Source organism: Lissotriton helveticus, chromosome 6 (assembly GCF_964261635.1).
Source record: "Lissotriton helveticus chromosome 6, aLisHel1.1, whole genome shotgun sequence".
NCBI classification, from domain to species: Eukaryota; Metazoa; Chordata; class Amphibia; order Caudata; family Salamandridae; genus Lissotriton; species Lissotriton helveticus.
The window spans coordinates 956,774,485-956,802,125 of NC_136067.1; the positions used below are offsets into that span (position 1 = coordinate 956,774,485).

At 44.2% G+C, this 27,641-nt stretch overlaps 1 protein-coding gene across 6 annotated transcripts in view; it reads left to right on the forward strand.

The window, feature by feature from the left end:
• Positions 1–27,641, forward strand: part of LOC144761611 (potassium/sodium hyperpolarization-activated cyclic nucleotide-gated channel 1-like) — a 1,852,618-nt gene that overhangs the window by 1,745,329 nt on the left and 79,648 nt on the right. For 4 of the 6 annotated variants that reach the window (XR_013595810.1, XM_078646912.1, XM_078646913.1 and 1 more), the window contains one exon: positions 22,375–22,549. Coding sequence is in view for 3 of the 6 variants with exons in the window: in XM_078646912.1 (XP_078503038.1) it covers positions 22,375–22,529 (155 nt within the window). In the remaining 3 variants the exon portion in view is untranslated. Of the gene's footprint in view, positions 1–22,374; positions 22,550–27,641 lie in introns of those variants that run through there. The other 2 variants (XR_013595808.1, XR_013595809.1) reach the window with 1 other exon arrangement.

Genomic DNA, 27,641 nt, shown 5'->3' on the forward strand with positions numbered 1-27,641 from the left:
CTACAAACCTTAACCCTTGCAAACTGTCAACAAAGTATCATTTAAAATGTAACTTACGTTTTTGTTTATCAATCATAAGAAACAAAAGCACCTGCTACAAAATAAAACACCTCCAAGGAGAAAGCTGCAAAACCGGGTGAAACATCTCACCAAAACATGCATGCAGGTAAACACAATAAAAGTAAATACAAATTTAAACATGTTAATAACAAACAACCAAAAGTTTAAAGATATGATATATTTACACTATTACATTAATTACAGATACAATGACAGAAGCTGCTACATTTATCACTTCAAAGAAAGGAAAGCAGTTACTAAATCACATGGGCTACACCAACAGCCAAGAAAGTGCATTATCGGAAACTATGAACTGGAAATGTACTAAATATTATTAAAATGTATGCTATGGGAGGGCAACTTCAAAAGATGATGTACTATTTCATGTAAGAGAGCATAACCAGCCCCCAAATGTAAAAAAAATAGAAGTTTGAGAAATATTCAAAATATAAGAGAAGCAAGCACTAGTTCCCAGAAACGCTCAGGCTAAATCTTGAACTATATTTTACCTAGAGTCCCCTAACACATAACAGGGCAACAACCACCTATCCTTAATAGAAAAAGACTAATTACACAAACTAAAAAAGACACTAGCGATACCCCAACTGCCCATAGAATATACTGAGACACAGACATACCTGAATAATTAATAATTGCACAAATTGAGAAACCTTTCGTTATACATAGCAACCTAAATAATGAGAAATAAATTCTAATATTGTCCTCAGCAAACAACTTATTGAAATTGACCAATGTTAAACCAGGATGATGCATGGGGCTTTTAAAATGTCCCAAACAATCTATTCAGATCTATACCTCACATGATAAATATCAAAACACAAATAACCTTTTTGTATTTGCACTACTACCAAATACACAAAGCAGCACTTACTGCAAACTCTTAAACCATATAACACATGCAACAAATAACTACAAACCAAGACATCTACAAAAGTCTGTACTAAGGGGCTTATTTATGAGGTGGTTGTGTCATGTTATCAACATGCAACATGGTAAATGCGTGATGCAGACTTCTAAGTCATATTTTTGCTGCCATGTGTGGCTCTGAGTGGCCATGGAAAAGTCAAGACCCAAGGCGACCTAAAAATGGAATGTGGATAACTGATGGGTGTTACTATATTGTACATATGAACATAGGCAAACATTGATGTAAATTACGGTTTACTGGAATGTGGATATTACTGATTGATATGTAATATGTACCAGTATGTTACGGATGTACCTGCTTGTGGCCCACAAAGCTGTTTCCCAATGCCTTTTTGTGCCAGAAAGTCAGTGGGAAACTGCCATCGTAATCCCTCAGCTGAAAAGAACCGGCCGGGGGATTACTCTGGGCCTTCCGAATGGCGGACGGGCTTGTTATATTCCTTATCGGTCCCCTCTGTAGGCGCAGGTAACATTGCAACCTTTCACCTATATCCTTCCCTACATTACATACATAACAGTTTATAGGGACTGACCTTTTACCTAGATACAAAACTGCATTGAGAACGCAGGTTTTTCCCTAGTTCGAATCTCATAAATTATGCATGAGGCTTCTTGGAAGCACAGCAGGACTGACATCTCCTGTATAATATCTCTGTATAAAGTTCAGGCCCAATGTCAACCTTTAGGCCAACACAGTAACACAGCAATGTAGGACCCCAGGGGAGACCTATGGGCATATATACATCATGTTGTGCTTAGAAAGACAGAGGAGACCGAGATTTCCCTGCTGACACACTGACCAGAGACACTGAGGTTCCTGCATGCAGACGCTCCAGCTAGCAGTGATCTAACATCCCTCGCAGGGTGTCCAACTCGAGACCAGGATGGGTTCCCATATTCTCTCATTCTCAGGTAATGGGGTTGACTAGATCCTAGAGGAATTCTTGGCATAACACCAACACAGATGCTAGGTACATTTAGGTACATCTAGTTAGGGAGGCATCGTAGGAGTACGCACTTTTTATCATGTGTTTTATATACGTGTATGTATTCATGACTGTTACAAAATGGTAGAGCTAACCCATCCATTTACTTTCTTAGTGCTTCTAATCATATATCTCTTCTACTGTCTAATGGTTGTTGCAGCTCATCTACTCTACACTAGAATAAGAACTGTTCAATAATTCTTTATTGACAAATGCCCATGTTTATTCTGTGTATCTCTGAGACAAACTAAGCGAGCACGAGTGACTGAGTGAAAAGTAGTATATTATTTTCACGATTCTGAGGGATCAGGGCTGTCATGTTCTGAGGTTGCCAGGAACTATTCTCTCCCAGAGAAGAGGAGATTCTAGTGGCACTGTGAGCTAGCTGATACAGACAGGCTAACATATCTGGTGGGGGTGCACAGAATCAGTCTGCCACCAATACCACAATTTATGTTATTCAAACGTGCAGATCGTGTACAGGTCATATAGTAATTACATAACATGGTGCCGCCAATGTTGGTTGGATACTTATTTAACAGTAGAATCGGAGTAGTTCAGTCGTGCTATTCTCAGAGACCCCTACTCAAAAAACACCAGAGACGTCTGTAGTGGGTGGGCACAAACTCCGCCACAGCTGAGTAGGTAAAAAATCCTATTTATTGGCTGTTGGTTAATCAAGCTTGAAGGACACGGTATTCCTAAAATTGTACAAAAGCACCTTATCTTATTTCCCTTGGAAAGCACTTGACATTGAAATAATGGCAACAGGAGACTTACTCATACATCAGAAGGATTTAATTAAAATCTATAGAAACTTGAAACAATTCGTCATGAGGACACTTACAGTCCAACCAGCAATAAATGGAGTTCAAGCTCTGGGTACAACAACTAAAATCACACCACAAACATTACACGCGGTGATGGGTAAAAGGCCCTCTAAACGTGAATAAATGCCATTCTGGGTAGCTCCGAAAATAACACTGCTAGAGGCAGTATTCCCGAATACTACCCCGTATGAAAAACACAGAATGATAGCAATCTGCTTACCCATGGAGATAGCACGACAAGTAGAAGAATGTACCAATTGGGGTACAGTCTTTGCTGCCAGTTATCCCAGGACTCATTGTATTCCTTCATTAGCAGTGATACCAGATACATTAAGACAAATACGAAACGAGTACGGAGCAGAGCATGCTCTGAACTTAGGGATGAAGTTACTAGGTAACTATGCCCAGATATCAGCCATAATATTAGCTAATATTAAAGGAGAAGCAGCTTAAGGGGCTATCCTCCAATGCCTAAGGGAGTTCAGTCCTTTAGAACAGGAACACGAACTACCAAAAATAATTGAAACTGCATTTGCAGAATTAGGCAGAGACAGTTTGGGTGGGAAAGCCTAAAACCACAACTGAAAAGGACACTTTCAAGCAGACACCTACTTCAACTAAAAAGAAGGGGGACAATAAAAAACAGCAAAAACTTGAAAGGAAATGGATCTCAATCCCGAGGTAGATCTCCTCCACAGGAGCCCTCCGAAAAGAGCTATAACCTTAGGAATAGGGATAACATTTGGAAACCTGACAGGTATCAGGATACTGATACACATTCCTCTCGTTCCCTTCAGAGTTCATTGAAAAACTCAGAGAAGAAAGGACGGTCAGACAGAAAAGAAGAGCATACAAAATCCAGAGACGAGCAGCACGCTCAAGATTACACTTCTAAAAAAGAAGAGAAACCAAAGCAAAAGCCACAGTTCAAAAAGAAGAAGGTGGCAGGTCTAAAGATCAGACATGCCCAGAATTCTGAGGACTCGACTACTGAACCGGGAATGGGCTCTGAAGATGCAAGACAGTTTGGCAGAAGTAACAATAGCTCACCAGAACCTGATGGAATTTCTGGTGATAGTGGACTTAAATGATTTTATCACGGTAGAAACACCCGATACTAGGGTAAGCATCCGACATAAAGTATATGAAATAACGCTCCAGATGGAGGGGGACAAATGTAGAACAGTGAAAGGTCTCTTTTGGGAGAACCTGACATTTGGCTATGACATTTTATTAGCTGAACAGGATTGCCCGCCAGCATTCGTAATGGATTGCCCTAAAGGAGAAACGGTAATTCTACCAGCATTCTCAGAACATATTCCCAGGCACTTACAACACACATATGCACAGGAGTGGGCGGTAGCCCAGACTCTGGCATTATACAAGTACCATGTTGGATGGGATGAGGATTCAACCCACCACGTAATTCCTTTAAAAATACTCCTACTGGACAGAGGCAATATCCAATAAAGCAAGAAGCTAAAACACAGGTCAGGGAGATCTTATATCAACTTTAATACCAAGGGGTGATCAAAAACTGCACCTCATCAATGAGCAATCCTTTGTTTCTGGTCATGAAACCAGACAATTCATATTGTTTAGTTTTAGTTTATAGACACCTGAACACTTGCACCAAGACATTTGCAGTCCAAAATGCACACAGTGCAGCATTAATGAAGAACATTGTGCGAAAGAAATATAAAACAATTGATATCTCAAATAGATTTTTCTGGAAAATGTAGCACCTGAAAAAAGATATCTAACAGCATTCTCGGAGCTAGCGTCCCACCATCAATTTTGTCAACTCTCCCAAGGGTATAAGAACAGCCCAAGGTTGTTTTCGGCGAAGGTAACTGAGTTACTTAAAAAGTTGGATGAAGAGGCATTGTCCTATGTGGATGATATTTATCTAATGGACAATGACCTAGAGGAGCACTCGAACAGAGTGAATACCATCATTTTGGGATTTGCATCTGAGGGCTACAAATTCAACTTTAAGAAATCAAAAATTGTCCACCTCAGTGTCCTGATTTTAGGATATGAGATTTCAAGTCAAGGGAAACGCCTGGCAGCAAATTTGTTTGAAAAATGCGTGCTGCTCCAATCTCCAAAATCATTGAAAAATGTACAATCGATCCTGGGATTCCTACATTTTGGTAGAACATACATTTTGCATTACGCAGAAACTGTAAAACCTCTCAATGGACACAGGAACACACAGATACACTTTGTTCCTTACAAGCTGACATGATAGCTTCCAAACACTAGCAGACAAGCGTAAACGTATGCAACCTGGTGAACCGTATAGTTGCGGGTCAATCTGGGTACACCTATCTGACATATAATGTAGGTGAAACAGTACTAATTGTAAAAAAAACTCACATTCGTACACAAATGCTGAGATGCGCTACACTTCTACTGAAATGATTCGAACAGCAGTAGAGACTGCAGTAGTGAGAGAAAGAGCACTGGCTCAGGGGAAACGAATAATAGTAGTGACTCCAGTTCCAGCCTGAGAGGCTGCAACAAAGGCAAGCGTTTCTAACGCTAAAGCCTTACATCTGAGATGATCAGTATGAATATATAATTTACACTGCCAGATCTGCTCAACCGGCCATAGGAAGTAAGCAACAATATAGCGCTGCATGTGCAATGGTTAAAGGTCGCATGTGGGATGGGAAGTTCCATCCAAGTTGCACAAAAATGCAATCTCTACGAGACTGCACGGCAGAGCTGGTGAGTTAAAAGCCTTGATACTGGCACTGGTAAATACGGATCGATAATTCCCCACACTAATTGTGTGCAATTCCTTTTACTGTGTGCAGGCATGTAATGAATACTTGCAATACTGTGTTCAAAACGGGTACCAAGATGCAAAAGGTGGCACAATTAAGCATACAATGCTATGGGAACAGGTAGTGGAGTTGAAATCAGGACTACCAAGGGCTCATGTGATACAAACACTGAGTCATCAGTGTGATGCTGTTCATGTTGAAGTGAATTCTTTGGCTGACGAAGCCGCACAGGAGGCTGTACGCATGGCTTCCGTAGCTGCAATTACTCGATCTAAAATGAGAAAAGACGGTGAGATTATGGTGGCTGTCATTGCTTCATGCAAAAACTGCAAAGCACTACCAAAAATGTTTCCACTCAAGTACTCCTACAAGTTAGATGCCAATAACATTCCATTTGCTCAGATTCCTGGAGTGGGGGATAAAGTAATTCCAAACATGGATCAAAGGTTAGGTTTAATTCTTGCAGCACACGAAGGGATAGGTTCTACACATGCAGGAGTTACGGTGACTGTTTTGTTGTTGAAACAACGCTATTGGTGGCCTGGGTTAACAAAGCAGACTAAAGACTATGTCTTGAAATGCGACATCTGCCAGCAGATGAAAGGTTCCACCGTAACACATCCAGCGCAGACACCATTGTTTATATCTGACAAACCACTAGTGTGTGTTTATTTGGACCACTGCAGCTCCTTAAAAAGAGATGGGGCTTACAGGTATATCATGGTTGCAATGGATTCCTGCTTGAGATTCCTATGGGTGTGGCCCCAAAGCTCGGCTGACGCTTGAACTGTTCTAAAATATCTTTGAGTCTTTATAGGGACATACACAATTGGCACATTACATTCTGACCACTGGCCTGCGTTTAGCTCTAGGGCTTACAAGGAGGCCATGCGAGGGTTGGGTGTAGCATTGCAGTGCTCCTCTCTGTACCATCCAGAGGGAAATTCGGTCATGGAAAGGAAAAACTGAGATTTAAAGCAGTCTTTGACAACCAGGGTATTAGGCACGGGTGATAGCTGGGTAAAACATCTGTATGGAGTGCAGCGAGCTTTGAACAACATGCCAAGAAGTTCTCTACAGGGGTCACTCCATACGAGAACATATTTGGGACAAGAATGTGGGTACCTGATCTTGATTGTTAAGGAGCAGTGGCGGATGAAAAACCTTTTGACATCGATGATCGTTTGGCTGTTTTACAGGATCTAAATGACTCCAGGACACAACAAAGTAATGTCCACCTGAAGCAGACCGCCACTGGGGAAGTCAAATTAGTCACAGCAAGACCTGTCTGGATCCTAATAGTCGGGGATCTGGTCAGAGAGAAAATAGCAGACAAGAAATAATTTGAGCCATCCTATAGAAAGTCAGTACAGGTCCTAGCAGTTGAAGGAACAAGAACTGTACTTCTACCACTTCTTGCCAGAAAACGGAAGAAAAGATTTGTCTCAATTGACCTAATCAGACCACACTATAAGGCCGATGCTGAGTAGCAGGCCACGTGGACTCCAAAGTAGCAGATGCCCTCCTCTCGCTACAATTCATGAAGTTCAAATGGAAAGACTCATCAGGTTCGAAGCGTCCCCTGTATGGAATGATGGACTATGCAAGAATGGTATGTAACTAAGTTCCCTTGTAACCTGAAGTTCAACTTCAAAATCAAACTCAAAATGAAAGACAAATTGCTATTAGGCCAAGTACAGATGTCTACGTCAACATGCCTCGACAAGAACAAAATACTATTTCAACAAATCCTGATGCAAATCCAACAATTGATCAAAGTGCTTCAGGCTACTTCATAAATTTTGATACGTTTTCTTTGGATTCAAATGAACCGTAAACAACGCCAGCCCAAAAATCACGAAAGCAGCAAGTTAGTCTTTCTGAGTTTTCTTAAAATAATTTACCTGGTATCACTTTGGGAAAAACTATGGATAATTACCGGGGTATTTTTCTTTCTTTTCTGGTTAGGCTTATTGATAGTTTTTAACCTCTTTGATGCATTGGACGGTCCCCGCTGTCTGACGCAACAGTGGGCGGTGGGGCAGACGGCCGGGGGCCGTCCAATTTGTGCACGCTTCAAATTCCACTGCACCGCGGCTGAATTTGCGCCGCAGTGAAGCGGTTAACATGCTTAATAATTGACAATACATTCGGCAAAGCTCTGCAGCCCAAAAGGTGAATTTACTTTTAAATCCACACCAGTCATCTCATCGAGAACAAACAGGCTTGTCATCAGTGAACATTATAGCAGTTCCTATACCTGATGGTATAGTTTGGGACAAGGTTGATTTCAATATATTCAGTCCAACCGAACTTTTAAAGATTCCACAATTATTTAAAATATGATTTAGTGATATAATTACCTCAAAAACATTTTCAGATGATTGGGATTTTGAGACTGTAAACCACATGTTGACTGATTTAGAAAATGTGCTGCATTTTATAATAGTGAAACATTTGAAAGCACGTCAGATTTTGAGACAATGTGTTGTTATCAACATTGCGGTCATCATTTTTTGCATAAATCTGCTAATCCTAGAAATGTGTTCACATACCACCCGTGGGAACATTGACCAACACCGCCGAAAGGCAGTTCAAGAACATTTACACAGAAATGTCCATATTTTTCAGGGTTTCATTTGTCTGACCAGCACAGAAAAATATGTTAACAAACACCAAACAGATTTCCTTTTCTGTTTCCTTTATTACCCAGTTGTCTGAACAAGGTTTCGGCTTCTGGAAAGACGCCATAGACTTAAAATCAGTCTGGGGTACTAGGGAATGGCAAGTTCAGGGTATGGAAACTTTATTTAGAGCATGCCTAATCCCTCAACACATCATGTTTTTGAATGAGAAAGTGCAACAGACATCTTGCCTTGGACTAACCAAGAACAAAGACTTGAACACACCTTGGCTTCCAACTCCATCACACATGGAGGGAAACAAAATATCACAAAAACAAATTACTTTAGATGATATCATACAATGCAATAGATCAGACCCTGATTGGAAGATATGGTTGATTTGGCCCACAGACACCAATAGTTGTCAAGCTTGATTCATGGGAAGGACCAAAGGGTTCAGTATCTATAGGCCAGATCCACATTATGGGGCCGATTAGGATGGCGGACGGACTTGCGTCCGTCCGCCACCCCTGAGTAGGAGGGACCGTCCGCATGGGCAGCGGCGGTCCCTCCATGGCAATTAGGATGTGACCGCCACCCTGGCGGTCACATCCTGTATGTTTTACATTGCGGCGGGTGCTGCTTGAAGCAGCACCCGCCGCAATGTAAAAAACGAAAGCTGTGCATTTGCATGCACAAAGCGGCAGGCACCGCGCGGTGCCTGCCGCTTCGTGCACGCAAAGGCAGGGGGTACCATAGGTACCCCCCATGTGCACCCCCCACGCAACCTTCACCCAGGGGGCCCGCAACGGGCCCCCAAAGTGATTGTCCGTATGCTTTTCCACGGCGGAAAAGCCGCCGCGGAAAAGCATTACTTTCCCTACATCCTAATATGGCTGGCGGTGTCTGATAGACACCGCCAGCCATGTTAGTGCTTTTCCGCCGTGGTCGCCTTCCGACCGCGGCGGAAAAGCGGCGGACACATTGTGAGTCCAACCAGCCATCCTGATTTGGCGGTGGGTCTGTCAGGCCTCCTCGGCGGATTTCCCGCATACTCCGGGCCGGCGGTGGCTTCCGCTGGCCCGGAGTATGCGGAAAATCCGCCATCATAATGACCCCCATAGTACAGAGAGCATCCAGGGGTAGTGACATCCTAGAGTGTTGGGAACTCGTGCCTTCATTGGCTAGAAACCTCAATACTCACACAGGTGAAACAACACTTATCCTTACTGTCACATGATGTGGTTCTTAAGGATTTTTTACTAGGTCCCAGGAGCCCACGTCAGAAATGTTTCATTTATGCTGGCATTTATGCTGCCTACAATGAAATATGGAAGATATCACAACAAGAGGCCGCAGAGAGATTACATGAAATACACCGTATAAATCTAGAAAAATCTCTAGCAGTGGTAGACAATGGGTTAACAACATTGACCTTCAGAATATATTCCTTCAGCAACATTGTATCTTCTGCGATAGACATACTGGAACAAGATTTAGCCATATTTCAACACGGGCAATCTCAATTATGTTCTATTATGTTGATAAGCTGGACGCTGCAATCTTTGCATGCAGGCTAGGAGCCTTGGTTTTATCAACAGCACGTCTCTGTTTTCTGAATACAATCTAACAGATAAATAGATAGAAATGGTACATAGGGGAGCAAAATATACAATGGGCGTATAGAAAAACTGAATAGATTACCATTTACAGTGGCAATATCATCATCCACTAAATGGTTAATCCATGGCCACATAACTCTACCGGTCACTACTTTTCAGTTTCAGTATTGCCCTGAACAAAAGCAGGCAGACAGATATGAAAAAATGGGTAAGGAATACATCAAGGAATCATGGGAATTACTATACAGATTTAGATGCCGGAGTGGGGATCGAGAAGTGTTTCTAAGCGGTACAAACTGTGTGAACGCTTTTAGTGGATCAGTCATATGTCAGGATATAATACTACGCAGGGCTTGTAATGGTTCTCTAGCAAACTTGTCCTGTCATCGGAGGGGTGCCCCAGCTGCAATGATTACTCCAGCATTCGGGCTACTTGCAAATGGTAGTTACTTGATGCTGAGCAGTCAATGCTGCTGTGGAATGATCCCGGGCATCGCTTATCTGGAACCGTGAGCCCCAGGGTTACTTGTTGTATGTATTTGAGCTTGTAAAGCGCACTGCTACCCGTCCATAGGTTTCCTGGCGCTGTATAACTCTGGGGAACCCGTCCTGGCTTTCCCTGTGGGATGGTCCCTGCTGGAAGTCCCCAAGGTGGAGCCATGCATCCCCGGAATTGATGGGGCCGTTGTGGAGATTAGGCAAGCTAATGCCCAGAGTTGCCGAGTGGAACCCCTGATTAGAGTAAGCACCGAAGCGAGAATTATCAAGTCCGCTGACCCAAGTCCACGACCCTTGTATGCAAGTATTTTTTCCACCGACACATACAGTCAGGGAGGTGCTGTTATGGCCTTCACTGAATGTTTCTTTAATACGGTTAGATACTCTAAGCAGAATAAAAGCCATGCGTTTACATTTGTCTGTGCCCTTAACCTCCGCTCAAGAGACTTTTAATCTCCAGATCGCAAGGTCTTCAGCAAAAATACGGGCGCTTATCCATACAAACTGCCCTTTCCATTTCCCAGAAATGGTAAATTGTATCTTTAACATGTCTGATACGACAGGCATAGTCCACCTATTTAAGACCATAGGTTCTGGACTTCTAGGCACTTTTCAGACGGTACTTGGAGTTACACCAAACTTCATACACTCCATATTCTGAAGCATCTGTAGAGGACTTTTGGTAATCCTGTTCCTAATAGCAGCAGGTATCCTGATTGTATTTTATCTGCTACGTAATGGACGTCCAAGCACCAAGGAGATGGAAAAAGCACACCTGGAGCGTAAATACCGTGACCGCATGGTACAACATCTAGGCACGCCTCGCCTAAGAGAAGTAAGTGCATCTTGGTTCTTGTCATTTCGACCAGTCTGGATGGACTGCATCTTACCTGTCCTCCAATGCCTGTTTTGCAGAGAAGAATGTGTGTTAGACCTTTATTTTACACTCCCATCATGTGCGCAACTGGACGTGAATTCTCTACTGGATCCAATATTGGCCCATATTCTGCAGTGTCCTCAGCATATTCCAATGTTGATGACGACATTCCTTGAGCCACAGCAGGTAGTAACTGCACCAGTTGGTATGGACACCGGCTCCTCCACTGAGACCCAGGCTTTGGACAGCACACAGACTGCCCCAGCACCGTCTGCGGACAGTGTGGAAAATCATCTGTGCTCAATTGACGTACTCAGTGAGGTGCTACAGGGGCTGTCTACTGCGGAAGCAAGCAACACAAATGTTATGTCTACCAGCCAAGACACATAAACATTTGACTCATTTGGCCCATAGTGTGCTGGAAGAAAATTGACCTTTTTGAAATATGCTCACATTTGGAACTCAAAAACAAAAACGACATTTATATTCCTTTCATTCATTTGGGCATACATGACTTTCTAACGCTTCTAGTGATTCAGAATATGCCTATGGACACTTTAGAGCTATGGCTTGCAAAATATTTTTAGATGGTTTTAAGGTTTTAGAAATTATTTTGAAGTTTTAAACATTTTTAGCAAAAGAAATGTTTTTAAACTTTGTGCATACCAATATCTAGTTAGGATGGTAGTACAATAATAGGTTACATATGTCGTCCAGTCGGTAGAGGAGTGGGTGTTATATTCCATATCAGTGCCCTATATAGGCGCAGGTAACATTGCAACATTTCACATATATATCCTTCCTTACATTACATACATAACGGTTCATAGGACTGACCTTTTACCTAAATACCACACTGCATTCAGAACGCAGGTTTTTCCCTAGTTCGAATCCCATACATTATGCATTAGGCTTCTTGGAAGCACAGCAGGACTAACAGCAGGACTGATATGTCCTGTATAATATCTCGGTATAAAGATCAGGTCTGACGTCATCCTTTATGCCGACACAGTAACACAGCAGGGCAGGACCCCTGGGGAGACCTATGGGTATATATACATCATGTCGTGCTTAGAAAGCCTCCGGGGACCGAGACTTTCCGGCTGACACTTTGACCAGAGACGCTGAGGTTCCTGCATGCAGACGCTCCAGCTAGCAGTTGTCTAACATCCCTCGCGGGGTGTCCAACTAAAGACCAGGACGGGGACCCATATTCTCTCATTCTCAGGCTATGGGGTTGACTAGATACTAGCGGGATTATTGGCATAACACCTGCACAGATGCTAGGTACATTTAGGTACATCTAGTTAGGGAGGTATCGTAGGAGTACGCACTTTTTATCATGTGTTTTATATACGTGTATATATTCATGATTGTTACAAAATGGTAGAGCTATAACATCCATTTACTTTCTTAGTGCTTCTAATCATATAATTCTGCTACTGTCTAATGGTTATTGCATCTCATCTATTCTACACTAGAATGCCAACTGTTCAATAAATCTTTATTGACAAAAGCCCAGTATGTTTATTCTGTGTATCTCTGAGACAAACTAAGTGAGCACGAGTGACTGAGCAAAAAGTGATATATTGTTTCCACGATTCTGAGGGATCAGCGTTGTCATGTTCTGAGGTTGCCAAGAACTATTCTCTCCCCGATAAGAGGAGATTCTAGTGGCACTGTGAGCTAGCTGATACAGACAGGCTAAAGTATCCGGTGGGGGTGCACAGAATCAGTCTGCCACCAATCCCACAGTTTATGTTTTTCGAACGCGCTGTATAGGTCATATAGGAACTACACGACTACAAGCCATTCAGAAGACTGATTAGGATTCCCTTCCGACTGAGGAAGAGGCATCTAGCTATCATCATCATTGTTTATGCCACTTACACCAATCATGTTACCCTTGGTTGATGTCACAGGCAAAAAAAGGTATTGTGCTGACATGTTCGCCTTTAAAGATGAGACCTACGCTGAGAAAAAACATCATTCCTTATTTTAAAACATGTTGAATTTGAGGAACTTGCTTGTAACAGTCAAAAGACATACATCTATGCCAAAGAGTGCTTCAATCTTTACTCTTTCTCACCGATCATAGTTCTTACTAAACTCTCAAAGCAACCTATTACATTATTACAGTCTGATAATGTTCAGCCTCTGGTAGTTCTACCTCCCAGGCATAAAAGGAAGAAAACTGAATTGCCTTCAAAAATATTTATGAAAACAGGAACCAACTTTGAAACTGGCAAGCTTTCAGATTTTGGGTGTTTTATTTCAACAAATGACACTCCTTTAGAAGATGATGCCCACTCCTCTGAAGGATGCTCACTTTTGATCCTTGTGTATACTCACTCACTCAGGGATTCGAGAAGGACTTGGAGTCTTGCTGACACTGCTGCTGGGGCTCATAACGGACGTGCACAGGCGCCGCACCCGCTCCACGGGAGTGCCGTTGATTGTTCTCCTACCGCTGCGGGACTGCAAGGCATTTGAAACACATGCAGCCTCTTCCCGCAGCAGCCACGCCCCCTCGCCTGCCGCGACCATTACCTTTCGCGGCACCCGCTTCGCGGGTGCCACTCACTTTGGGATTTGAGAAGGACTTGGAGTCTTGCTGACACTGCTGCTGGGGCTCATAACGGACGTGCACAGGCGCCGCACCCGCTCCACGGGAGTGCCGCTGATTGTTCTCCTACCGCTGCGGGACTGCGAGGCATTTGAAACACCTGCGGCCTCTTCCCGCAGCGGCCACGCCCCCTCGCCTGCCGCGACCATTACCTTTCGCGGGTGCCACTCACTTTGGGATTCGAGAAGGACTTGGAGTCTTGCTGACACTGCTGCTGGGGCTCATAATGGACATGCACAGGCGCCGCGCCCGCTCCACGGGAGTGCTGCTGATTGTTCTCCTACCGCTGCAGGACTGCGAGGCATTTGAAACACCTGCAGCCTCTCCCCGCAGCGGCCATGCCCCCTCGCCTGCCGCGGGCTAATAGAGCAGTCCAGGCTCACGGCGAAGCGGGATGCGCGCGGGACGGAGCACGGGGCTAAGCCCGGGCAAAGGGCGGGCCGTCTGTGGCCATCAGGGGCTGCAGGAGGCTGGGCTGGGCATGCTCTCTAAAGCCTTGACCCCGACATTTCGCTTTATATTGATGGTATTGTGTCGTATTTTGGGGTGTTGTATGTTAAAATTTGGTATTATATTGTTATTTCTTTAAATACGCTAGATTAGTACATATTACCCTGTTATTCCTTCTTGATTATTATTTTATATTTGGATCCTTTAAGATGTCTTCAGGTGCTCCTAATTCTCTGCCTTCCACTGTGGGGGTCTCAATACTTGGCCCTTTGGATAAATATTTTGCCAGGGCAATGAAAGATATTGACAAAGAACTGTTGTTGGCGGAGAAACGTGCGGAGCGCCGTTTCTCGATTGATCTCCTAAAAAAGAAACCCCTAGTTTCCCCCCGAAGGTACCCCCTTCCATACAACATCAAAATAAAGGTTTTTGGGATGCTGATGCAGAGATATTTAGTACTGACAATATTCCCCTCATCTTTCAAGATCGTATTTCATCTCCCATTCCCATTGATATTGCTAACAACTGTATCCCTAACGAGTTGTCGGACACTTCCAACTGTTTAATAGACTTAAATTCCCCCGTTGTTTTGGATCCTAGCTCTCAACATCAGGCAACCTCTCCTACTATAACGTCTGAGACGGTTGCTCTTGTTGAGAAACCATCTTTGGATACATATAGTGTGAGCAAGGATCATTCTAACATACCCCCACCCCTTGAGGGCATACCTGTTCCGTCAAATCAGGAAAAAAAGAGGAAGCGTAGGGGAAATAAACAGTTTGGTAGAAGCGCAAAGACGGCAAAAATAGTAGAGAGTCCGTCGAGGAAGGCAAATTTTCAAGTGGGCACGAATCTACTTGACAGGGAAAGTGGGTTAGCCCATAACTCCCCCCACTCACAGTTCTACTCCCGAATTATAGAAGAACTTATGGGGAAGATGGATCTTCTTGTTAGGTCCCTAACACTTCCCTTACTACACAGGGTTAAAATTATCTCAGAAAAACTAGGGGAAATTGAAAGTTCAATAGAGAGGAACACAGATCAGTTGAAGGAGCTAATTACAAGTAAGCTTAAAGCTCCTCCATCTAGGTCTTCTGTATCCTCCTCCTTTGTAGGGAAAAAGCAAAGCAAGATAATAAACCCTGAACCTGAGGGGGTAAACAAGCATTGTAGCTAACAGGCCCGTAAATATAGAGAGTAATCCAGGGGTTGGACAGGCAAAAAAAATAACACTTGTTCAAAGGGGATCTACTCCGTCGGCAGATAACAGGCCCTCTCTAATTCTATTAACAAAGGGCACCAAGGAGGAATGTAGATCTCCCTCCACAGGCGGCCCCCTTTGTAGTTATCTTGACCGGGGTGCCTGAATTAGAGAAAGGAAAGGTAGAAGATTATCAAACCCTGAAAAATAAGGTTGTCCATTGGTTCGTTAATAACAGACCGCTTCCAGCCAACTTGAATGGAGAAATATTACAGGTATGGTGTTTTTTCCGGTCTGGACGAACAGGATTGAATCCTTAATCCAAATAATGGGGTGATGTTATCTCCTCTCAAGGCTAGTCATGCAAGGTTAAATACTGCCTTGGGGTTTACATACTGAGAATGGTGGCGGTAAAATGTTGACTATTGGCTCCCCCTTGATGCTTCCTCTTGTAGGTACCCAAGTTCTTAGTACTGCAGGCAGCTGCAATTCATCTGTGTTGGTCGATACCGTAGGGTCTCGCAGCGACGTTATGTCTTACCCACTGAAGAAGGTCCGATCTAAAGCCCTGCAATTGGGCAGTCATACCCCTGTTATTAGGAGGTTGGATGGTGATCTAATCTTGCCGAAGCTGGACCAGGATTCTTTACCTGGCACCGCTAATTCTATCGTTATCCCTAGTACAATTTGCCCTATCACTCCCATTTCTGTGGCATGCCCAAGGGAGCCCCTCAACCAGGTTTTGCCCATGGCAAAGTTCTCATCATGGAATATAGCTGGCCTTGAATCCAAACTACCTCTTCCGGACTGGGGAAGCTTTATTGACCAATCAGATATCTGGTCATTCCAGGAAACCTGGGCCACACTACCGATATTTCGTACAGGTTTCTTACATTTTTCTAAACCAGCGGTGAAGGGAGCTAGAGGTAGACCTGTAGGAGGTTTGGCAATCTGGGTTCGGCAACATGAGGGGGTGACAGTGGTTGAGATCCCGGTGGATAGTCTTGATATGATGGCTATCCGGGTAAGCTCCACAAAGGGTCTGGATATAATTATTGTGAATGTATATATGAGGGGGATTCAAGGGGGTAAATGCTTGCCGGTTGCACATGTACTGGAGGCCTTCCTGAGTTCCCTACCTAGGAGTTCTAACAGGGTGGTGGTGGGGGATTTTAACACTTGCTTTGAGCCACTGGGTTTGGATGACGGGAGGCTTTCAGAGGTAGAGGATTCATTGTGGGGTATTCCGGGGCTGGAAATCCCACCCATTAAGAAATGGACACAAGCAGCCTTGTTTATGAAGGGTCTCTCATTGGATCAGGGTATGCGAGCAGTTAATGGAAGACTGATGTCTGATAGGTCAGGGGTAGTAACTTATGACAATGGTAGGTCTGGCTCTCGCATTGACTATATTCTGGTAAACCTAGAAAATGTGGCCAGGCTTGATAGACATGGTGGTCGTAAGTAGAGTAGAAAGTTATCACAACCCTTTTGTCCTTTCTATTAAAGACACTAGTTTTGTTGAGTCTATTATGGCTGAAATCCCCCTGCCACAGGTTATCTTAGCCAATAACGAAAGAAGGGTTAGTTGGCCCAAAATAGTTTTAAATGAGGAGGCTATGCTTCGAATTAAGAGTCTGCTTATGGACACATTGGCCAAAATCCATGGTTTTGGGCAACAGTCTGAGCTTATAGCTAATATCGCTACCCTACATAGTGACCTCATTACAAATCTTAAATCAATATTCGTTAAGAGTATTCCACCTGGCACTAGAAATAAAAAGTTGAGAACCCACTCCTGGTTTGATAGTGCATGTAGACAGGCCCTAAAAGCGTTGCACTCAGCCATAAAATCAAGAGCGCAGGAAACAATACGCAGATGCAGGGCCACTTATAAAGTTGCCCTGATCTCGGCCAAGAGGAATTGGGATGAGGCACGTTGGCGGGAACTGCTGGAGGCATGTCAGGGCAATAACATGATTAAATTCTGGCACCATCTTAAATGGGGCAATCGCCCCCAAGATGCTGACCCCTCCAATTCTGTGGAGCCAAAGGAATGGGTCACGTACTATGGCAATCAATTTAAAAAGAATTGTAACAACACTTTTACTTTGCCACCTAATAGCTGCGAGGATGCCCTGGTTTTTACCCCAATAGAAGTAAGGAATGTCTTGAAGTCTATCCCGGGTGGTAAGGCACCGGGTCCCAACAGCATTCCGGCCGATATGTTTAAACAGGACCAAGACCTCTGGGTCCCCTACATTACTCTGCTAGCCAACGCTTTGGCGAAAGGAGCAAGTGTACCGGAATCGTGGTTGGGGGCAGAGATCCTTCCTATTTTTAAGAAGGGCGTTCGCTCTGTCCCGTCTAATTATCGACCCATCAGTCTTATTGACGCGGTTCAAAAGATTGTGGCTCGACTCCTTCTAGGTAGAATCCAGTGCTGGATATCAGACTTTGATATATTAACGCCCCTACAAGCAGGTTTTCGTCCGCACATGGGGACCCTAGAACAGGTACTTAGATTTATGTTATTATATTGGAAGGTGGTACTTTTAGGGGGGGTCTTTTGTTTGCAGCCTTTGTCGATCTTAGGTCTGCTTTTGATTTAGTGCCGAGGACCAAGCTGTGGGAAGTCCTATTGGGGCTAGGTATGCCAAAAGAGCAGGTGACTCTACTTATTAACATGCATGCGAATACATATGCTAAAGTCAGATGGGGTAAGCCAGGCGAGGTTACTGATAGTTTTGAGGTTGCCAAGGGGTAAGACAGGGGTGCGTCTTGGCCCCCACCCTATTTTCACTGTTTATTAATGGGGTGACCAATTATTTCTCTAACTTTCCGGGAGGAAAATTCCCCCCCTCATGTTCGCTGACGATACGCTCATTATTTCCAAAACGAGGCACTGCCTTCAATCAGCACTGTCTCGTTTTGAGCTTTTCTGCAGCGAGCATGAGTTGGAGGTGAACATTGGAAAGACGAAATTCATGGTTCTACGGGGCTCCAGAGCTGTTAAGGCAAAGGTATAAATGAGTGGGGTTATCCTGGACCAAACAGAGGTCTTTACATACTTGGGCGTCACGTTGAGTGAGAACCTAAGTTGGAAGCCTCAGTTGGACCTCTTGTCTCTTAAACACGCCCAGCTTGGGGGCGCCATATTAAAGGAGCACTCAAATTCTCTAACTAAACCCTTGGCACCCCTGGCCAAACTATATGGTTCAACAATAATTCCCTCTATTTTATATGGAGCGGAATTGTGGGGTTACAGTGACCTCTCAAGACTGAAGGTAGCTCAGAATAAGTTCCTTAGAACGGTTATTGGCCTTCCTCAATCTACGCCTAGCCTCCCCCTACAGTACGATCTGGGAATTAATCCTATAGAGGATGTAGTTCGGTATAGACCACTGGCGTTTTGGCAGTGCCTGTGGACTACACCCGAACTATCTATGTATGCCGAGCCTATTCTTGAAGTAAGGGGCATAGAGGGGGCCCATAGGGTCCCATGGTTTTCATTTCTCAGAGCACTACTGAAGGATCTGGGACTGGAGGGCCTCTGGGTTAGTGCCACCTTCCCATCCCAAAAAATCCTTAAAGAAATGTATTGGCGCAGGATCATGGAGAAGAGACTTTCGCTAGTGGGGGGTTCTAGGATGACTTCGGTTTTTCTAGTCATTAAGGATGTCCCGAGATATGAAGATTATTGGGACATAATAACTAAGTCAAAAGACCGGAAACTGTATCATCAACTGAGAGTGGGCTCGCTACCCGTGCGTGGGCTCACACACTTTTGGAACCCAGAAAGTAGTGATAAATGTCCTTTTTGTCTAACAAAAGTAGAAAGTATTGAACACTTACTATTCTGTTGCCCAAAGTATACACTACCTTGAAGAGTCTGGTTAAGACCAGTATGTGGTTTGTTGGGCACTAGATCTGCTATTGCTGCTAGTAGGATTCTGAAATCGGACACTACTGCCTTTATTGTTATTGGTGTGGCAAAATGTATTAGCTGGGCCTGGTCTATACGTTCCCGTAACCTTAATCACTGAACTATAGTGTTTAAGTCCTTTGTTTTGTAATTATGTATTGTTGTATGTCGTAGTCATGGTCTTTCCCTGGTCAATTTAATGCTGTTTTATCTAGGTTTTAACGTGAAATGTATTTATTGTTTTAACCTTACATGAAATGAATTTTATGCTTGTTGTACTTTGTCTTTTATGATATACATCGAAATAAAGACCTATTGACTGACTGTATACTTTGGTTCCCAAGTATATTATACTTTGAACTGGCTTACCTATGAATTTGTCCATATTGATTTGTAGGACAAGATTTGAAAAAAATGTACAAAATATTGAAAGACTGGTATTTACTTGTATTTGAGTACTTGCTTTTATAAGCCAATCACTGAGATATGGGCAAACACATATTTTTCATTTCCATAAGCAAACTGCAACAAGTGCCATGTAATTGAGAAGGTTTGTGGCACAGATTGTAGACTGAATGGAAGGACGGCATATTGGTAATGCTTTTCACCTACTAAGATTCTTAGAAACTTTGTGTGATGATAAGCGATTGGAATTTGGAAGTATGCGTCCCATGGGGGAACTAAGCCATTCATTCTTATTTATGTGATGAAAAAATGGATATAATGATATTCTGTTCGACCACCAGACTGCTGCTTTCTGGGCGCCCAGGCATAATAGAATTTGCTGAAGACTAGTTGTTAATAACTGCCACACCAAGGCTGTTGAAGAAATTTAGGGGCATATTTAACAAAGATGTGACAGAGTGCGGCGTTAGCCTTGTTGGGTAAACGCCGCGTTCCGCCACTTCTGAAGCGCAGGGCTGCACCGTATTTACAAGAATACAGTGAAGCCCTGCGTTTTTCCCTGCGCTAGCTCTAAATTTAGCAGCCTAGTGTCAATGCAGGTACCCTTGCACCATAGTGCAAGGGTGCCTGCATTGAGGGGAAGGATTGTTTATTTGAAGGGAAGGAACATCTTCCTGCACAAAACAATCTGACATGGTGTTTTGTGACTTTTATATGTGCTGCTTTGTGCAACACACTTAGAAATTGCAACTCGTCACAGAAGGGACACTTTGGGAATGGTGCTGTTCCTTCATGCACATAAACAATCAATGGTATTTTGCTGTTTCCATGTGTGCTACACAACGCAGCACAGATTGAAACAGCATATCCGCTTGTTTCTCAGGGTAAGACCAGGTTTTCCCTGGTCTTAATTTTGGTGCTGCCCCATATTTACGTCACACTTGTAAATATGGGGCAGTGTCAAAACCAATGGGTGTTGCAGTGGAACACCCACCACAACACCCATTGCCCGCACCTTTCACACTATGTATAGCATGAAAGGGTGCCTTATTTACAAGGCAGCTTTAAGCCATGTCAAGTGGCTTAACACCGCCTTGTAAATAAGGTGAAGTCTATATCGCCACAGGAACGTCACTAAAAGTTAATTCCTGTGTCAATAGGGGCTTGTAAATATGCCCCGTGATCCTTTAGAGCAGGATCCTGTTTTTCTTTCTCATAAGCCAAAATCTGACTGTCATGCTCTCATCTGTACACAAAAGACATACATCGGTGTCTGAAATATCGATGTCTCCATTCCACTCAGATAGGAAGAACAAAATAATTAATGCAACTGGAAGAACATTCTTTGTCACAGTGGTGGAAGTCTAAAAAGTAGCCAGTGCAATAGTTATCCTTGGAAAGATATGACCAACTTTTTTGGTAGACTATTCAAACATTTGTTTAAGATCTTCCAAAAGACTGTCATCAAGATTTCTTAAAGTTCCTACATGAAGGACTTTGAGCATCTGATTGAGTATTAGGAGCTGCAATCGATTCAGCTAACTTGGATGTTGCAGAACATTGCCTTGGTCCCTTAGAATGTCAACCTCATTACAAATACTTTTATGAGAAATTTGGTCAAAGTGTATATGTTGAATATTCTCTTTTTCGGACTTGGTATTTTTTGGTGGTTGTAGTGCACAAGGTTTGCAACAGTATACAACTGTCTTCAACTTAAATCAGCAAGGTTCACAAAGTATTGTAAAGGAAGCGGAACAAAATCTAACAGTATCTAAGGAGCTTTTTTCCAAGCCCCTATCGCCACCATAACGTCACTTTCAGGACGTTGTGGTGGCGTTAGGGGCTTCGCCTTATATACAAGGCAGTGTTAAACCACGAACGCTGGATTTTAAATAAGGCACCCTTCCACACTATACTTAGCATAAAAGGGGAGGGCAGTGGGTGTTGCTGTGGGTGTTGATGTGGGTGTTTGACTGCAATTGACATTGACTTTGATGCTACCTCATATTTACAAGGGTGACGTAAATATGGGGCAGTGCCAAAATTAAGACTAGTGAAAATCTGGTCTTACCCTGGCGAAACTAGAAGAAAGGTTTAATTTCTCCTCGTTTTTGCTGTTTCCATGTGTGCTGTGCTCTGCTGCACACATGCAAACAGCAAAGCGCCAATAATTGTTTATGTGCAGGAAGGTGTCCCTTCCTGCACTTAAACAATCATTTAAAAAAAGGCAGCACACATAGAAGCTTCAAAAGAACATTTAAAGATTGTTTTCATGTGCAGGAAGGGGCACCTTCCTGCACATAAACAATCTTCCCCTGCAACCAGCGTAGGGGAAAATGTAGGGCTGCACCATATGCTTGGCTTCTTGGCTTAACTACACTCTTCGACACTTTACTGGTAAATATGCCACTAAGTAATCATAAATGTTATTCATAAAATGAGTGAACAATGCTGTGAATTGTGATGAAATGCAACATTGAATATAATTAGAAATGTTTATTAATATTTATAAAACTTTTTTTTTCAGAGTACTCTCTTCTTGATGATAGAAAGAGAACCTGCACTGCAAAAGCTTTTACAGCGTGCAGACTTTATGCTCTTTCATTGGAAAGTTTCAAAAAGGTACAAGATCAGTATCCGCGCCTAATAGATGATGTTAATGAAGCAATATCAGAAGATTAAAGTGACTTGAATTGCACATGGTATGATTTTTTTCTACAATGTTTTTGTTGCTTTAATGTCCTTTCCCTTAGATCATGAATCTGTAAATACACGCTGGTGATGTCCCTCCCTCCCTACCGGAGCCGTCCTAGGCATTCTAGGGTTTTAAGATTGCAAATAGGTACCAGGCATTTGTTTAGGTTTAGGTGGGATGGGTAAGTGCCATTGGATTTATTGTGTTGTCTGATATAGGAATGCAATAACATGGAGATGCCCAACTAGGCTAGAAAGCTTAATTGTAATGACAACAATCAAATGAACATGACCAGTGCATCAACATGCTACCGCTTACTGCCAGATTTACTGTTCTAATTCCAAAATTAGTGATTGTTGATGCTAGAACTATGCTGGGAAAATGGAAAATACAGGTTATAACCATGTCAATTTGATGGGCTGGTCAATGTATTGGTTTCTCCTGAGTAGTTTATACACTTAGGACCCGATTCACAAAGAATTTTCTATGCGTAAGTATGACTTACATTTGATTTATTTCTGAATTTCCAACTACTTTCGGAAGAAAGCTCTATGAATATGAGCATTGGGAAGTAAGTTGTTTTCTGGTGCTGCTCCAGGTTATGGCAGATTTGTTCCACAGATTTGTTACTTGTATTAAAAAAAAAGTCCACCCTATCACTTGATTGATATTATAATTGGGAAAGCTGCAAAGCAGACAGCAGCACAAAAACTGACCCCTTTCCACTACGATCACTTACATTTGTATAGTGCTCTTGAATGTCTGACAATAGTGATTCAGACTGTGAGCCTGATTATGATGGTGATCGGATGAGCGTCCGACCGCCTTTGCCACGGAAATGGAACCATCCGACATGTAATTGGCAGTTCCACCCATCAAATTAAGATGCGACCGCCGTGTAGGTGGTGGGACAAATGCCTTTTTCCTTTGCAGCTTTTGCTGTAGCTCAGAGAACGACCGCAGCACAACCGCATGTGTTAATGTTAATGTTAACTGGTATTTGTATAGCGCATAATCACCGGCAGGTCTCTTAGCGCTTTAGAGAGAGTAGTCAGAGCTGCTAGCAGTACCATATCAGTACAGGGACAGGGAGCTAAACGGTGTCTAAGGCTTCTCTAAACAGGACCATTTTGAGCTGCTTCACGAACGTCAGGAGTGCAGATTCCTTGGGAAGGTGTTCAGGCAGTTGGTTCCATAGTTGAGGGACCAGGACAGAGAAAGCTCTGCCGCCTTTGGATGCAGTATTGCAACGTGGAAGGGCTAGGTGGCAGGCCTCAGCAGACCACAGTATAAGGCCCGGAACATAGTTACCCTTATTGTAGGCTGGGGAATGCCCATAGATTGCTTTGTGGGCAATGCAAAGGCCTTTAAATTTTGCTCTCTGCTTGATGGGAAGCCAGTGCAGCTTACCCAGCAGCGGGGTGGCGTGAGACCTTCTTGGGAGCCTGAAAATCATCCTGGCTGCATCGTTCAGTACCACTTGTAGTTTGTTGATAAGTTTCTGGGGGAGGCCGATATATAAGGCATTGCCATAATCCAGCCTCGAGACAACAGAGGCCGACACAATAGTTTGTAATGAGGTGCTTGAAAGGAGGGGGACTAGTTTCCGCAACTGCCTTATGAGACCTGTACATGTGCTGACCACTGAAGTGACCTGTTTGGCCCAGACTTTTCACAACTGGCACTCACTGGGGTGGAGGTGACACCGAGCTCCTGGAGCCACAATAGATCACTCCAGGGGTTGCTTCTGGTGGGGATGACTAAGACCTCAGTTTTATGCGGATTCATTTTCAGTGAATTGGCTGTCATCCAATTCACTGTAAATCTGAGAATGTTTTGTGCCAGATTATGCATGTGGGAGGAGTTATCAATACGGAGGATGAGTAGGGTGTCATCCGCATAATTGAAGACTCTGCAGTCCCAACTGGCTAGGACCGCCAGCAGCGGCTGTAACTATATTTTGAAAAGGCACGGGGACAGAGCAGAGCCTTGGGGGACACCACAGGTAAGGATGCCACTGTCTGATACCTGCTCACCCAACTGAATCCTCTGGGACCGGCATGACAAGAAGGATTCTAGCCAGCGATGTGCCAACCCTCAGATACCCACAACAGTGAGTCTGGGCAACAGTTGTGCATGGCTGACCGTATCGAACGCCGCTGATAGGTCTAGTAAGATCAGAGCGCTCAGTTGTTTGTTGTCAACCATAATTCTGAGCTCGAGTACTGACAGCATCACCAACTCAGTACTGTGGTGGGCTCTAAAAACTGCCTGTTGCCCCTGGAATAGGTGATGTTCCTCCAGGAAAGCCGAGAGGGTTTTAAGGACATGTTGTTCCACAACTTTCGCCAGGAAGGGAAGCTGGGCCTATAGTTTTTGGGGTTAGCAACATCTGCCCCTGATTTTTTTAGCAGGGGGATAACACTGGCCTCCTTCATGTTGGATGGTAAGAAGCCAGACTCCAAGGAGTTGTTTAATAGAGCAAGGATCTGCCTTTCCAGCCCAGGAAGGGCCATTCAGAAGTTCCTGTGAGGGCAGGGATCTGCATGGGGAGCCCGAGTTAGTCCAATTCAGCAATGATGTCAGAGAGGTTGAGTCTAAGTCGGGAAAAATGGTAAGTACCTTACAGGGGGTAGGGGCTTGGAGCTGAACCAGGGAGCTCTGATTAATAGGGGTGTTATCGATCTCGGCGAGAATGTCCCTGACCTTTTGGAAAAAGAAGGATTGGAAAGCATTGCAGTCAATGGGTGCAGCTGTCAATTTATACTCAGGCTTTTGGCTAAGTTCTTTCAGTATTCTGAAAGTTTCTTTCTGTGTTTGCCACGACTGAGATTCTTGTCGTATAATACTCGGCTTTCCTGGTCATAATAGATTTTTTGTATGAGCTGAGTAAAGTTTGGTAACTTCTCAGCTCGTCTGGGTCATACGCTTTGCGCCACCGTCTCTCGACTTGTCAGAGTTTTTGCTTCTTTTCCCTCAAGATCTCATGAAACCAAGGGTCTCCCTTTCCCTTATCTCTAACTCTATCTCTCTGCTCTGGTGCCACTTGATCTGTAGCTGCACACAGAGTACCAGTGAGGGCTTCACTTTCCTGGTCCAGATTTCCTATCTCAATTTTTTTGGGGGGGAGCCTGAGTAGGGGCCGCACTGCTCCTGCAGCCCTCCGGAACGGTTCTCCTCACCCCGGGGGGGAATCTTATGAAGCGGGGAGCTCGACGGCCTCTGCAGCAGCGTTACAAGCTGCTTCCATTAGTCGGCGTGACAAGTGGATAGGCTGCAATGTGTCCCATGGCGCAGTTCAAGTACAGCATCACAGAATTGGCAGGCAAAGGCATCAATCGTGTCAGCACAGCACCCGGGGGCAATACTATTCTGCGCTTGGCACAATGACCCCTCTGGCTGCGGATAATTACTAGTAAAACATTCCAGCCAGCAGAGCCTTCTCAGAAGGCAGCCATCTTGCGGCCGAGCTAGCTCCGCCCCTAGAAGAACATCTTTAAAGAAGCACAGGTGCCTCCGCTGTCCTGGAGGTCTCCGAGTGTGTGTGTCCCTGTGAACAGACTATACATTACCGAGTCTGCAGTGTGCCTAGGCCTTTAACGTAAGCACATTCCCAGAAGAGATGGTAGGATGTCTCATCTGAGGTGCACCTTCTCAGGCTGAACTTGTACTGGTTGAACCCTCTTGCATGCATGAAGGCCCTCACAGGCTGACCTCCTTGGATGGCCATCTGGGGTATGGTGGATCTTGAACATCACCTCTCTCTTCACTCTGTCCATCTTGCCGTTCCAGATGAAATAGAAGCTCACTCTTGTCATGGCCTTTATTTTATTTATTTATTTATTTATTTATTTTTGAGTTTTCTAAAGCGCTAGCTCGACCCAAAGGTAACAGAGTGCTTTACATGTTTAGAGGTTAAGTTTGCACAACTACATAGTGAGAGGTAAAAAGGCATTACATTAAATTGTGTAAAAAAAAAATAGGAGCACATGCTATTCAAAACGTGCACAGTGAAAGTCAATAAAGTCATTTGGTGCTGAGGAGGAGCATAGAGTTTGAGTTCGCCTGGTAAGGAATCTGCCCACGGACTGAGGCTGCTGTTTGCTTCCTGATGGCCGTCGTCTGCCTTCGCGCTTGACCGCTTGACCGCTAGACCGTGGAAACCTTCTCCTGCTTGCCTGCCTGACTGTGTGCCTCCGGACCGCTCGCCCCGCTCTTTTGTCTGTTTAATTACCTGCAAGCTCACTTCTCTATACACGGTATTTAGCCGGTGAAGCTGGTCGCGGACTGTGGCCGCCATTGGACCCATTTTCTCGCTCACTGCTGTCAACCGCTGTTACTCTGAGGACGGGGGAATATGTGACAGCAGGAGCAGGAGGAATGCGGTAAGCGGGACCCCTGGACTGTGTGGGGATGACCGGTGCCCTATGTCTGAGAGATAAGAGGGCATACATTGCACACGCCAGTGCTAAATGTTAAACGCTGAGTAGAGGCAGCAGCATTGCTGAACGAAGGGAGCTCGTAAGGCAAGGAGCGGGTAGTGTGAAGGATGCTCCCCCTGCAGGAACTATTGAACTAATGAACTATTGAATGCTCAGATTGGACCCTGAGTAGGAGGGGACTTATTCTTTTTGCTTGCCCTAACTTGCCGCTGGGGAATTGTTAAAAGCGCTGCCACACCTCGACAGACCTAGCCTGCGCTTTCGCCGCAAGTGACGGCTGTTTCAAGGGGCACCGCAGGCCCCGGGGACTTCATCCCCCAGCACACCCTGGGCTGCGCACAACGACAACGTCACTCCAAAGCGCTTAAATCATCCCTGCGCCTCCTGCGGCGAAGCCTGGGCCAAGGGCGGGCCCGTCCGCGCCCGTCACAGCCTGGAGTAGGCTGGGCTGGGCCACCTCCGAATATCGGTGTCCTGGACACTTATGTAAGACTTTTTTGACAGTTTGCTATACCTCAGTTTAAGTGTTTATATCTGTCATTGTCTCTGGTACACATTTAATACTGTGTAAGACTATAACACTATAGTATACACCGTTAGGGAAGCTGACGTTACGTGCTGGGAAAGGGAGGAAAATAGCAATAGGTGGGAGTGTTA